Consider the following 14,892-nt stretch of genomic DNA (forward strand, 5'->3'; position numbering starts at 1 on the left):
TGCCATCTCAAAACCTAGTTGTCTTAGAAAGTATCCGTTCAGAGTATTTTTCTACTTCTTTACATCTGCCTATAGTCTTTCATCAATTTTACAAGCTTCCCAGTCTCTGAAAACAGCAAAATGAAAGCAAGAATCTTACTGTTTTGCCTGTCTCTAGTGTGTGCTGAAGTCTCATAATCTTTTCCCAACAGAACAATCCAAATCCACTGGCTTTTGCATGTCTTTTTGCAGAAAAGCAAAACACTAATCTAGAGCTCCACTCTAACTGAATAAATGTTTTCAACAGAATAAAGTGTAGAAGATTGGGTCCTTTGTCATTCTATTCTAGTCTGTTTCAAGAAACAAATTCAGGGCAGATTTAGTAATCATGGTATATAAATTAAGTAGTTTATTAGTGCATCAAACTACAAGTTTGGGTTGACATGATGCAGCTAGTTACATAAACCAAATTCTTCATATCTTACACATCTTTGAATGTTTAACAATAGGGGTTCAAAATCTCTGCTTTCAACTATTCAGTCCAAACACAAGGAACTTATTGTGCTCTTCTAGCCGTGAGCATCTCCCGGATATTATCTTCAGCTTCTTTTACACTCCGTTCCAAATATGATTTCCTTTGCTGAAAGACAAATAATAACAACAGGAACAATAACAACAACAATAATGCAGTAGTGATAATAGTAACAACAAGAGAGTATAAGATAGAAAGAGATATGCCAACAGGCATTGGAATTAGCAAGAAAACATAAGTATAAAATATCAGCATAAAACAGAGAAAACATTTTAAAATCCATTTAGCAAAATCTTTCTAAGCACTGCAAGTCAAACTCTACTCTGAACTTTCCACACTGGTAAATGAGAATTGTCAAAATCATATTTAATAAAATGTTGTTCCATGCATTTGAGAACTCACATTAATGACTAAACCATTCTTCAGACACAGAAGTATCTAATATATATATATATATATACATCAATGTATAAAGAAAAATGTATACAGTATTTTCAATGACCCAAAGTATTCAAGAAATGTTATATTTTATAACTTTATTAAATTTATAAAGAAATTTAAAAACAGAAATAATTAAAAAGAGAAAAAGAAAAATCTCTCAACTCTCTCATCTTAAGAAATGAAAGATATAAAGACTTCAGCATATCCTAAGGAGTAGGGAACTCTTGCAAATTGTTTTGAAGCCCGGTTAATTCCTATTACGGAGAATTAACATTCTCCTCCTTTTTCTATAGAAAAAGTTACAACAGCACTGAAAAATGTGAATTTTTTTTCATAATTATGATATTTGCAGCATCCCCGTGATCATGTGATCAAAATTCAGATTCTTGATAACTGGTTCATATTTATGGACTTTGCTGTGTCCCAGGATCATGTGATCACTTCTTGTGACCTTCTGACAAGCAAAGTCAATGGGGAAGCCAGATTCACTTGACAGCCAGGTTACTAACTTATCAACTGCAGTGATTCACTTAGTAGTTGTGGCAAGAAAAGTCATAAAATCAGGCAAAACTCACTTAACAAATGTCTCACTTAAGAACATAAATTTTGGGCTCAATTGTGGTCATAAGTCAAGGACTATCTGTATTAGACTATATTAGACTTATCATCATCAGGCAGATATTATTTTCTAATTTTACTTTCAATAATTCCATCTGAGTACACATAACTAAGCATGAAAAGACATTAGAAACCTTCAATCAAAAATAAATCTTATGCTGATTTTGAATTATTCAGTATGGCCACTATAATTCACAAGAAATAGAATTTGTTATTCAAAGATAATACACAAGATTATGCTGATACTGTACATTATTTTTTTCAGAGGATCACAGATATTATTCATCATGAAATAAGCTTATTGGGAGAACATAATCTCAGCTAGAAACTGAACACAGATGGCCACAGTGTATAATGACTTTATGCAAGATAATAGGCCAAAAATAAGACAAGCTTGATGAATATACATCAATGAACACATTCAAGAAGCACAGACACTCATTCTTCAGCAAGATTGCACTAAATGCTGTTTAAGAAATTAAAAGATTGACAATATACTTTGTGTTACCACCACCCCTTCCTCTTCCTTCTCTTTTTCCCCATTTCAATTTTCCCAACTTCCAGTGGTATATTCAACACACTGCATATAGCACATAGCCAAAAATGCTATTTTCCTGATTTTGGTTTACTTATTTGTTTATTTATCCTCATAATTTAGTGCTAATATAAAGTCTACAACAAAACTGGCTAAAAGAAGAGTCCAGGGCAGATATGGCATACATGACTAGTTCTGTGGCTCACAACTTCAATCAGATATCATGTTACTTTCAGCACATTTCTATAAGACCATCAAATTTCAATACACAGTAAAATGTACAAATAATTGCATTTAGACAGGAAAGAATTCAGGTAAGTCACTCTGCAGGAATTCCACACACCCAGGAAGTATTGATGAGTCAGACTTCAGAATGTCAGATTTCTGAAAACTGATTTCTTTTTAATATGAGTCTTACAGGTAGTCCTTGAATTACAATCATTCATTCAGCAATTGTTCAATCATTCATGCCACTCAATGAAGGGATGTTACTAGTGTTGCAATGCCTGCAATGTCACATTCAGATGCTTGGCAACTAGCTTGCACTTACATGCTCTCTCCCACAGCTTGCCTGTGATTGCAATACAATGCACCCAGCATTCTCTTTCCACAGCTTCCCTGTGCTTATACACACATACATACCCCATACCCTCTTTCCATGTCTTCCTGTGATCTCTCTCTCTCATACACACACACACACACACACACACACACACACACACACACACACAGGCAGACACACATACACACATAGATCCTGCACTTTTTCCACAGCCTCCCTGCACTTACACACTCACAAGCCCCCCTTACCCTTCCCATGGTCCCTCACGCACAGGGAGACAACCCTCCCTAAATCTCTTTTCCTTGGCCTCCCTGCGTTCGCACACCATAGTGCCCCTACAATCACATTTACCCTGCACCCAAATTCCCCAGCCTTTCTAAGCTTGTACCACTGAGCACCCTCTCCCTCTCATAATGGCCTAACCCTCCCCCCAATCCTTTGCATCACCCCTACATTTCTGACCTTGGAGCCCCTCTGCTTCTTTCTTAAAGACCCACACATCTGGGATTAGACAATCAGGATTGCCTGGATTGCCACTACTACCTGAGGTGGTCACATGACATCACATTTCACCACACCACTTAGCGCACCAATCCCAGTCTCAGTTGCAGTTTTAATATAAGGACCACCTATATATGTGTTTATTATGCCAAATATTAAACCAGACTGGTGGACCTTGGATTCCTGTTTAAGTATAAAATAAGCCTTGTTACTGGGAATTTTGCCATTATAAAGCCTTGTATTGATTTACATTATTCAAATTTATATGGCCACCCATCTCACAAAAAGCAACTCAGGGCAGCACACAACAATAGAATAAAACAATATATAACATCATTATAAACATATAAAAACATTATTAAAAATTCAAATATTAAAAAAAATAAATATACAAACCACTTGGAATAAATATATCAACTACAGAAGAGTCAGCTAAGAATGTCTCCGATTCCTTGGGATCCCCAGGCCATGTGACATAATCAGGTCTTGAGGAACTACTGGAACATTAACAGATATGGAGCTAACCTGACTTGGTATCTGCAACATGGCTGATGTAATTGGGGAGAGGGAGTCCCTCAGAAGAACCCAGTCCCATGCCATTAAGGGCTTTAAATGTTAAAAACAGCACCTTAAATTGGACCGGGAAGCAGGTTGGCAGCCAATGCAGTTCATGCACCAGAAGTATGATATGCGCTCTTCTGGAAATTGTCAATTCTGCTACATTGAGTCCCAGTTGAAATTCCAGATACTCTTCAACAACAGCTGTATGCAGAGGTCATTACAGGGAGTCCAATCTGCAGATGACTAGGACATGAGTGACTGAGCAGAGCCTCCTGATCCAGAAATGGGCACAACTGGAGCACTAGATGAAGTGGTGCAAAGGTCTCCAAGCCACAACTGCCAACTTGAACAAGAATTCTGAATCTAAAAGGAACCCCAGACCGAGCAACAGGTCTGTTTGGCAGGGGAACCTGTAGGAGGGCCGACACAATCTTGTAAGTCTGGAAGTACAAACTTCCCAACTGCCACTTTTAACTGCTTTTACATTAGATCCACCAGAATGGAATTGTCTGAAGTGTCAGAGCTCCCATGCTTCGCTAGATGCCAGTCTGTCATAAGCCATAGGGGAGGGAGCAGGGGAGACAAGGGGGCAGATTGAAAGCACTCTTCGTGCCATTTGAGACATCCCAAGACTGCGGACCTGGGAATGGAATGGAATACTTCTGGATCTGACCAACCTTCCACAGAGACAGTTACCAAAACATCTTCTTCAAATAAGACTGGACAATGCAAGATAACAGGAGGGGTGTACCAGACAAGGGAAAGTTAACTAGGGAATCTTTGTGCGCAAACTGTTAATTCTGGTTTTGCTCACTGTAACCACTTGGCTTTTAGTAAAAGTAATCTTTTTGCTGCAAAGAGTTGAGATTTTTTTCCCTAAGGGACCAAACTGGGCCAGGTCTGACAAGAAGTTTCCTATATAGCTAGATGACAGCATCTCTAAGGGTTCTCATACTGGATTGGCCTGTTACATAATCACGAACAGATTCATTTATACATGATGCGTTGGAACCAGATGCTTGGATATGATACACTTGCCTTGAATAAAACCCTCTGATGTAATGTCTTATGACTTTTACCTCAAAATAAATAAACAAATAAAAAGACCTGGCTCAGAATGTCTAAATTTCTAAAGTTAACATTTCTCATGTTTTACATTCCTCTGACATGCTTCAGGAAAATGATCTTGTGACTTATGATAGCATACTACTTTATTTGAATGTCTCTCCTTGGCCTCAAGAAGGAGAAAACAGCTTGTATCCCAAAATGAGATATCAGACAGGAGCCATGAGATTACTGTGGCCTCAACTGAGCTGCTATAGTTGCTGTAAGCATTAGGATTTTTAAATGCCCCATTGGTCTCAAAGTAACTAAAGTATCATTTCTTAGACTTATTAAAAACAAAGACTGTGAAATGTAATTAACATATTTAGAAAATGCATAATCTACTTTCAAATCAAAACTTAATCAAAAGATTTATAATAAATCTGACATCTGCACATCGTAAATTAAAGCTATAAATATCTGTTACATAAGCTGTTTTAATTGAATTCAAATGGCACTATCTTAAAAGGTTAATAGTGAGCACACAAAGTATGCTATTGCAAACTCAAATTATATATGTTAATAAATAAGGAATAAATAAGCAAATATGCTCAGTAATATTACATTTTATTTATATGTATTTCTCTCCCTTTAAAGCTACTGATACTTATTCTTCTTCAGAGAAAGGCTGGCTATATGACAGGCCGAAATCTGAACATTTAACAAACATCAGATGAAAATAAACCAGGGAAGAATCCAATCACATTTCTTCATACTCCAAACTCTGTACAAGTTGTCTGTGTTACAAGGGATATAAATAAGCAATTTTAGATAGACTGGTATGACCAAATCATTTATTTGTCCAGTGGCTTCACTAATCTCAGTCAAGGCAGTTACCTCCAGTGATGGATCTTAAGTGGATTTTCTGCCTTCTGGGAAAATTTAAAGGGCAGTTGGAATGGGTGTTGGCTTACCTGATACGCCCTTTCTCGGAGAGTGGGGAACGGCAGTCAGGCATGGGTTAACTCTCATGTCTGCTAGTCGGACCAAGTCTGCTTAATTCATAAGCCCCGCCTCTTCCTGTTATCTCCAGCTTTTTGGCAAAGATATTGACACAGACTGATATGTCGATCTGAAAGTAGAGAGAATTAGTAGCCACCCATCCTGACACCCCCGAGCCGGACAGAATCCGTGGGTGGGGCTGACTGTCATTCCCCCCTCTCCGAGAAATGGCATATCAGGTAAGCCAATGCCCATTCTCCTTGTCGATGGGAACAGCAGTCAGGCACGGAACATACCAAAGCTTGATGTCCTTAATGGGAGGGAGATGTCCAGCTCCCCGAAGATGGATCGATGTGCACGCTCTGTAGCACTCGTCTGCCAAAAGCGGCATCCACAGACGCATACAAATCCAACTTGTAGTGCCGGATAAATGGTGTCAGGGTTGACCACGTGGCCATCTTGCACACCTCTTCCAGGGATGCCTGTGTGGCCCAGGCAGCCGAAGTGGCCGCACTCCTGGTGGAATGTGTGGTAATATTTCTCAGAATCGGGATGGCTTGCCTCTGGTAAGCTGTGGTGATGGTCGCCCTGATCCATCTCCCCAACAATGTGGGTGTAACTCTGGCCCCCAGACAAGCCGGTTGGAAGGAGACGAAAATGGCCTCCGTCTTCCTGAGTGTAGAAGTGTGAGAGATGAATATCTTGAGAGCCCTGAGCACATCCAGCATGTGCCAAAGGTGTTCTAGGTGATGGACAGGAATAGGGCAGAAGTTGGGAAGTACAATTTCTTGAGCTCTATGGGAAAGAGAATTAACTTTGGGAAGGAACGTAGGATCCATCCTGAGAACAACCCTGTCACTGTGGAAGATACAAAGGTCCTTTCTAATGGATAGTGCTACTAGCTCCGAAATACAGCGGTCCAAAGTGATGGCTATGAGAAAGGCCACCTTGAATGACATGAAGCAAAGAGAAACCTCCCGCAAAGGCTCGAATGGAGACTTGGTCAAAGCAGTTAGAACTGTGTTCAGATTCCAACTTGGTGTTGTGACCCAGACCCAAGTAGGTAGCAACAAACTCAGTCCATGATAAACTTTATTCGAACAGCTGGGAATTACCTCATTCCTAGCGTCATTCAACTCAAAGTAAAACAAAGGCCTCTCAAACACAAATTCTTCAGTTATCACAAACCTGAGTCCAATTAGGCAAACTGCCAAAGGCCCTTCCTGATAAATGTCCAGAAGTTACCAAAACATGGAGCAGAGGACATAGCTACAATGTTGTTTTCCGGCAAGCTGAAACACCGGTGCTGGTCTGTTATTAAGCCTTATGGGAGGGGCCAATCATCTCTTGGCCCTACTCCCGAGTTGTCCTCTCTGTTTGTGCTGCTCTTGCCTTTTGGCAGCTCTTCTCATGTGTGCATTAGGTACAGGCTCCTCCAGTTCCTCTTCCTCACTATTATCAGGCTCTGGAGGCTCTGGAGTCCGCACCTCACTTCCCGATGGCCCTGGCCTCACCTCAGCCTCATCACTGTCCGACTCCGTTGCCAGCACCGTAGGCTGCTGACGGACCATAACAGTTGGAAACCGGTGGATCACTGGGGGTCTAAGGTTGGTGGCACCTTGTAGGAAATGGCGGACCACAGGGTGTTTAGAGACGGTGATGGATGAGCCGCCAGTGAGGACAGAGGAAATAGCAGCCACTTGTCTCAGTAACGTGTTCGGGGCTAGCCCCGCATCAAAGCCATTCTGCACAAATTGTAAGAGTTGCGCAATAGAAACCTCTGTCTGACTGATGTTATGTGTCCCACACCAGGTGACAAATGCTCGCCAGGTGGCATCGTAGATGCAGTTTGTAGACTCTCATCGCGAGGCTTGTATGGTAGAAATCATGCGGTCCAAAATATTGAGCCCATCAAGAGGCTCCACTCAACCTCCAGGCGGTTAGGTGGTACCATTGGGGGTTTGGATGGGTGAGGGGCCCTTGATTCAGAACCACCAGGTCGTCCGGAATCCGCCAGGGTTGGACTACCAAGAGGGACACTAGGTCTGCGTACCATGGTCTCCTGGGCCAGTGTGGCACTATAAGAATTATCTCTGCCTCTTATATAACCCTCCTGATTACCCTGGGGATCAACGGGAGAGGAGGGAAAGCATAGAGGAGGCCAGGAGGCCACGAACTGCAAAGGGCGTCCATCGCTTCTGCTCCATGGGATGGATATTTGGTGAAGTATCGCGGAACCTGGTGATTGTCCTTGGTGGCGAATAGGTCTACCAACGGAAGACCAAATTAAGATGTCAATTCCTGGAATAAGCTGGGAGGAAGGGACCATTCCACCTATCAATGCAGTTGCGACTGAGCAAGTCCACTTGGAGATTTGCCCTTCCTGAAATGTGGGCCGCTGATAGCGATCTCAGGTGAGATTCTGCTCACAGGTCCAGACGAAGGGATTCTCACATAAGTGGTTTCCAATGCGTGCCCCCACCCCCATTCTGTTTATGTGGGCCTTTGCGGCCACGCTGTCTATCAGGACTAGAATGTCCTGACCCAACACTTGGTTCTTGAAACTCAGGAGGGCGAGGTAGATAGCTCTGAGCTCCAGGTTGATGTTGAGTTTGCTCACCTGTTGCGACCACTGACCCTGAGTCATATGAGGTCCGATGTGAGCCCCCCATCCAAACAGACTGGCATCTGTAATGAGAGTCAATCTGTGTGGTTCCCTGAAGCTGCAGCCCTTGGATAGTGTGCTGGAAGTCCACCATGCCAGGGATTCTCGGACCTCCAAGGGTAGGGATACTCTTGAGTGAGACGTACTGCGATGAGCTCTCTGATGCGGAAGGAGGAACCACTGTAACTCTCAGCTGTGGAGGCAAGACCAAGGGACAATACTGAATGAAGAGACCATTTTTCCCAACAGTTGGGACAAGTGTAGTAGGGAAGAAGAAGGGTTCTGTTGGCAGCGTCTAACCAACCCTGAAAGGCTGGCCCGGCATTCCTCGGAGAGGTAAACAACTGATAGGACCGTATCTCTCTCAGCCCCCAAGTGAAGGAGTCGAGTGGAAGGTGTTAAGTGGCTCTTGGCCCAATTAATCAAAAACCCATAGTCCTGGAGGACTTGTATGGTAGTATCTAGGTCGTGCCTAGCTGCCAATTCAGATAGATTTTGAATAAGGATATCATCCAAATATGCCTGAATCCGAATGGGGAGGGTACGGATGTGGCTGATAAGGGCCGCCATTATTTTAGTGAATACCTTGGGGGCTGAGGAGAGCCCAAACGGTAAGGCCTGATATTGATAGTGCTTCCCTGCATAGGAGAAGCGAAGGTATTTGCGGTGGTTGGGGAATATAGGGATGTGAAGGTAGGCTTCTGTCAGATCCACTGACGAAAGGAAGTCCCCTGGATGGATGCCCTCCAATATAGAGTGGAGGGAGTGCATTTTGAACTGGTGGTAAATAATGTACTGGTTCAAAGATTTGAGGTCTAGAATTGTCCTCCAGTCCCCCAAGGACTTTCGCACGACAAACAATCTGGAGTAAAACCCTTCTCCACACTGTTCCCGCAGAACAAACAGAATAGCTCTGATAGAAAGAAGATGTTGTATAGCTGATTCCATCAGTAAACGGCTTGACCTGTTCCATGAAATGGGGCAATGTATGAAAACCCTAGGGGGAATATAGTGGAATTCTAGAGAAAGGCCTTCTCGGACCATCTCCATGACCCATGCATCCGTGGTAATGAGCTCCCACTGGCTGGTGAAATGAGCCAGACGGGCACCAAGGAAAGTTCTGACAAGGGATTACTTGGAACGTCTGAAAGGTCAACCCCTCCCCCCTTAATATGGCTTACGGGGGGAGAGACCTGGAACCTGCCTGACCTGAGCCTCTTGCTGTTGTCCCCCTCTGGAAGAAAAGGGCCTTTGAGAACGTGGATTGAAGTAACTGACCTCCAATGACTGATTGAGGATGAAAATACGGCTGTTGACGAGAATTGCCTCTCCTTGATACTGATGGTAAGATTTTACGCTTATCTCTGGTTTCGATCAATATTGGATTCAGAGAGGCTCCAAACAGTTTGTCTCCTGTATAGGGTGCAGCTGCCAGACACCATTTATTTGTGGCATCTGTCTGCCATTGACGGAGCCACAGAAGACATCTGGATGTGACCGAGGATCCAATTGCTTTGGCAGCAAACCTGGCGCATTAAGTGTGGCATCTGCCAAGAACTCCAATGCCGCTCTGATCTTATTGAGATCCTGATGCCATCTCATGTCTGATGAAGGATTCTGTTCTGCAGCTCTATCGAAGGAGGCTGCCGTAGACACCTTGACTGACTACAGAGCAGCCTGTTGTGCCTCGTCCTCCCTCCTTTCCTCAGCCAGGCCCCTCCCATCTCATCCCGGGTCTGCTATCAGACTCTGTCTGATAATGAAGATGAACGGCCTGTCATGCCTCCAGCCCCTGGCCCCATGCCTGGACAGGATGTCAGGAATGAACAAACAAACCTCACTCCTACAGCGTGTGAGCAGGGAGCCAGCCACGTGCTGGAATTACCGACAGCAGATTCAGCTGAAAAGAATTCAAAGTGGGAGGATCCTCGCTTCCGGAGATCTGAGAGGCGACGTCAGCAGAAGGAAGGGAGGGGCAGGCCTGGATAAATGCTGAGTCATGGAGCCACACCCCACAGCCTATATAAAGGACCTGCTTTTGGCATTCCTTGAGTCAAGCAAAGTCTCATCTAGTTTGCTGAAGTCACAACTTGGATTCCTGCCTGCCCTGAGAAATCTGAAAGGAATTTGGCAAAGCTGCAGAGGCTTCGTGGCCACGCTTGATACAGACTTCCTAGACCCGGTCGTCGGAGGGGGAGGGGGACACGACACAGCCTGATGGCCCTTGACCAGAGTTCTCTCTGCCCGTTTGTCTTCAGGCCAGAGCGACTACTCCGGAGGACCCGTTAGGTGAGATAAGGAGGACAATGCCACTATGGGGGCATCCACGATAGGAACCTGTAAGAGGTTGTCCAATCCCTGGGCCATATTATACAGACGTTTATCTAGCCCACTGTCAGCGTTCCAGAAAACCCTCCTTGCAGAAAAGACTCCAAGGCAAACATCTTTCAAAATTCTTTTACTAGCACAGGTAATCTGGCACATCTGGTGGAAATCCGAATCTGGGGATCCGGGTTCCTCCCTCAGTAATACAAACCCCAAAATCCCTACCCTCATGACCCCTCTGCTGATCACATGCTCCAATCTTCAACTGTCCCATCTCGAGACATCACTCCGGCCACTCCTTCTCCAGATGTGAGCTCAGCCTGTCCTTGACTGGCAGGAAGAATGTTATTATGTCTAATAATCTCATGCACTACCACCCCCCTCCCCTACTTTCCCACACAGGAGAAAGTGGCAGCATGTGGAAGCCTTCGGCCTAGTATGGCTTCCAAAGCTGACACCTGTTGGGCTTGGGGCCCATTCCCGGGAATGCCCATTGATGTTGAACAACATCTGCGAAGAGTTTAGGAGCTGGGATAATTTCTGTCTCTACTGCAGGTTCAATAAACAATGAATTGGCTGGATCATGGTTAGGCTGATTAGGTTCCTGAGCCGGAGGACTGATGCCCAGTCAAGTAGTGGTTTGGGCCTTAAAAAGGAGAGACCTAAAGACTTAGGGCTGGAAGAGCCCAATGAAGGAAGGTTGGTCGAGCTCTAGGCCCTCGTCTTTTTTTTTTGTTGTTCAAAAAAGTTTTATTTTGACATTCTTATCCAATAACATATCCAATAACATATTTAATGTACCATCATATACAATTAATCGGATCTGCCCGGTCACCACCCCCTTCCTTTTCCTTTTACTCTCCTTCTCTACCTTCTTCTACTTTCCATCCATCCTCCCCCTCTCTTATCTACATCCCCTCCTCTTTCCTCCCTACTCCTTTCTTCTCCCTTTTCCCCTCTTCCTTCCTTTCCTCCTCCTCCTCTTCTCTTTCCTCCTTCTCTCTTCTACTTCCTTCTTACCCATCATTCTAAAGTGGTAGCCAGGCAGATCCGATCTTACATTAATTATACATCTTCAATCATCTTTGTACATTAACTATCAATCCATTTTCTGCCCCCTCCCCCTCCCTTCCCTTCCTCCCCACCCCCAGGACTTCCGAGAACCGAATACAGGGTATAAAACTAACAACAAGAATTAAAATCTAGCACAAATCATAATCCATAGTCATTCCTTAAAACCTCCACTCCCCTTCCAAAGACAAAGAAGATACTTTTCTTCCAATCCATTATATATCAGACCATTCCACTCCTAGAGTTCTCAAAAGTTTCCGATTGAGTTAGTGTTTATTCTTGAATAAAATACATAGTTTTTAATATCCAACCTTCATCAATCAATATCAAAACAACGTTCCATCTTCCAATATTCACCAAGGGTTCTTCTAAAATGTCTTTCTTCCCTAAACAGTCTCTCAAAAATAGTTCATATTTCCAACTTAGTTTCTTTAATTTTTCTGTCCAACCTAAACATTCTCCCTCCCCTTCTTCTGTCTTACACATTTTCGACCATCTATTCACCATTCAACTTAACATCTGTTAACAAAGGATTCCCAATCTTTAATACATTAGTATAAAAATCTCGTGCTTTACAAATTGTGTTGAGAAAATACTTTCTTCCTTTATAATTCAGTGTTAAACCAGCTGGAACCTCCCATCTAAAATATATCTGTTGTTTCTTAAGCTCATCCACCAAAAAGGCAAATTCTTTTCTCTTTCTTAACATTTTAGGAGGAATTTCCTTCATCATTATTATATCTTGTCCTAATATTTGAAATTTATTTTTATAAAATGCTCGCAAAATTCCATACCTAATCCTCTTATTTGTAAAATAAATAACCACATCTCTCGGTAAGCACTTCTGCCTTGCCCACCAAGAATTAACACGATAAATTTTTTCAATATTAACTTCAAAATCTTCTGATTCCACTCCCTCTATCTGAGCAAAGGCCTGAGTAAAAAATCTCTTTCAAATTTTCTCCCTTACACTCTCTTATTCCTCTCACCCTTATAGCATATTCCATTAATTTATATTGTAATATAACCCTTTCTTCCTCTGCCTTATCAGCCTTAACCTGAATATCATCTATTTTATTTTCTAAATTCAAATTAATTTGAACTTCATCTATTTTCCTTTGCAAATCTGAATTAATTTGGTTAAATTCATTCAGTCTTTCTTCTGTCTGTATACTAGATAACAATAATGGAGTAATTGATTCCTTTAATTTTTTCATCTCCCTACTCTGCTCTTCCACCAAATCTTTAAAATCCAGTATTTCTTTCTCCATTTCATTAAATTTTTGATCTATTTCTGAAAGATGAGCCTCCATAAGCTCCTGTAAAAAATTCCTTAGACTTTCTTTAATATCCTCTCTCAATTTCCGTACCTGAAGTGAAGAAATTTCCAATATTTTAGAGGTGGTTAAATCTCTTTGCTTAAAAGCCATTTTTTAAACTAAGTAATATCAAGAAGAAGAAAAAAGGGGGGGAATAAAAAGAAAAAAACACCCCAATAAATTTTTCTTCTTAAACACTGTAAGAAAAAGATAATAATAAAAAAAAAGAATAGATTTTTTAAAAAAGGCTTCCGGGTGGCTCCGCTGCGCTAAATGGCAGCAATCTCAGTCCGCCCGTTCTTTGTGATTCTGTGAGAGCTGTTTAGACAGCGTTAATCTGCTGTGAACAGCTCGTAAATCTCTGCTCTTGGAGGGAGGGAGGAGATGAGCATTTGAACTGAAGTTGAGCCCCCAAGAAAAGCCCCAAAATGATTTCTGGTGGTTTGATGGGAACGCTCCTTCTATAGTTCAAAAAAAGCTCCGGAATTCAGAACGCCTCTGCAAAAGCAGAGCAAAACGCAGCGTCCATCTCCGTGACTGAAGAGGATTATTGATAAATTGTCAACATGGAAAGAGCCGAAAGCAAGAGGGCTGGCATTTGTTTGTAAGATGATTTTAACTCCCTGACAGAGAAGTTATTTGGAGATGAAGAAAGATGGCGTTTTGTGTTTTGAAAGTGAAAGCTAAGGAAATGCTGATTACAATTGCTGGCGTGGAACCTTTAAGAAGAAAATAACAAGATTTTTTTTTTTTAATGGAATTCTTTTTTAAAAAATCTCTAGGCCCTCGTCTTTTGAAAGAGACTGCTCCCGAGAGGCTTCCTCGTCCGACATGGACGCTTGACCATCTGAATCAGGTGAATGAGCCTGCTCGTGTAACTATCTGGCCTCCTCCAGATCCACAGAACCCTGGTGATGGCTCGTGTGGCTTAAGTAATCAGAGAAAGCTGAGGAGGCCCTTTGTTGCAGGCATTGGGCGAGACCCTGCCTGATAGCCTCTGAAATCATGGCCCCAAATGATTCTGCTAGCTGAAAGCCAGTAAACATGGCTGAACTGGGCCCCGCTGGATGTGAGTGTCCATAGAGGCCATAACCCCGGGACTAGTGGGCTGTTGCTCCTGGGAAGCATGAGTGGTTGGTTCAGGCAGACGCTGAAATAAGGGCCCTACCCCAGATGGAGATGTTGGTCTCGTGGGGCTGGATGATCAGGGGACCAAGCTTTGGTGCCTCCCTGGGAGGGCTGAGGCCATTCTGGGCTAAGATCAGGAGTGGGAACCTCCGAAGGGCGGCTTGGAACAGAAGGAGGTTTGGCCCTTTATTTCGGCCTGCTGTTGGGCCTTACGAATAACTTTTTCAATCGCTTTGTGCCTGCGCTCCTTGACCTTAGAGGTCTTAGCTGCTTGTTCTGGGATTGTGCTGAGTCTTGGAACGTTTACTATGGATGTGCACCCCAGATGTTCCCTCCCAGGATCAGAAGCATGGTGACTTCGGCCTTTTGATGATGCCATGTGGGCTGACTTGAAATGCCTGGCATCTGCCATTTTAAGTGCCTCCTGACCCGATCCTTCTATTAACACACTAATGGAAAACATGGAAATTCCACTACTCACTGCACCCCTTTTGTGTGCCCGAGTCTGGAAGCTCGATCGTCGGACTCGTTCCCTGCTGAGGATGCTGGTGGGGGCAGGGAGCAGCTGTTATGCTCGGCCCGCAGATTGCTAGCCGTCCGGCTTCAAGC

The 14,892-nt window shown here is 43.1% G+C and overlaps 1 protein-coding gene across 1 annotated transcript in view; it reads right to left on the reverse strand.

Moving 5' to 3' along the window:
- Nucleotides 1-365: 365 nt before the first annotated feature.
- The window catches only part of PFDN1 (prefoldin subunit 1), a 60,390-nt gene continuing 45,863 nt past the window's right edge, over nt 366-14,892 (reverse strand). The window contains exon 4 of the mRNA XM_058176990.1: nt 366-619. Coding sequence (XP_058032973.1) covers nt 536-619 — 84 coding nt within the window. The 3' untranslated portion in view covers nt 366-535. The remainder of the gene's footprint in view (nt 620-14,892) is intronic.

The sequence above is a fragment of the Ahaetulla prasina genome, chromosome 3, assembly GCF_028640845.1.
Source record: "Ahaetulla prasina isolate Xishuangbanna chromosome 3, ASM2864084v1, whole genome shotgun sequence".
In the NCBI taxonomy this organism is placed as follows: Eukaryota; Metazoa; Chordata; class Lepidosauria; order Squamata; family Colubridae; genus Ahaetulla; species Ahaetulla prasina.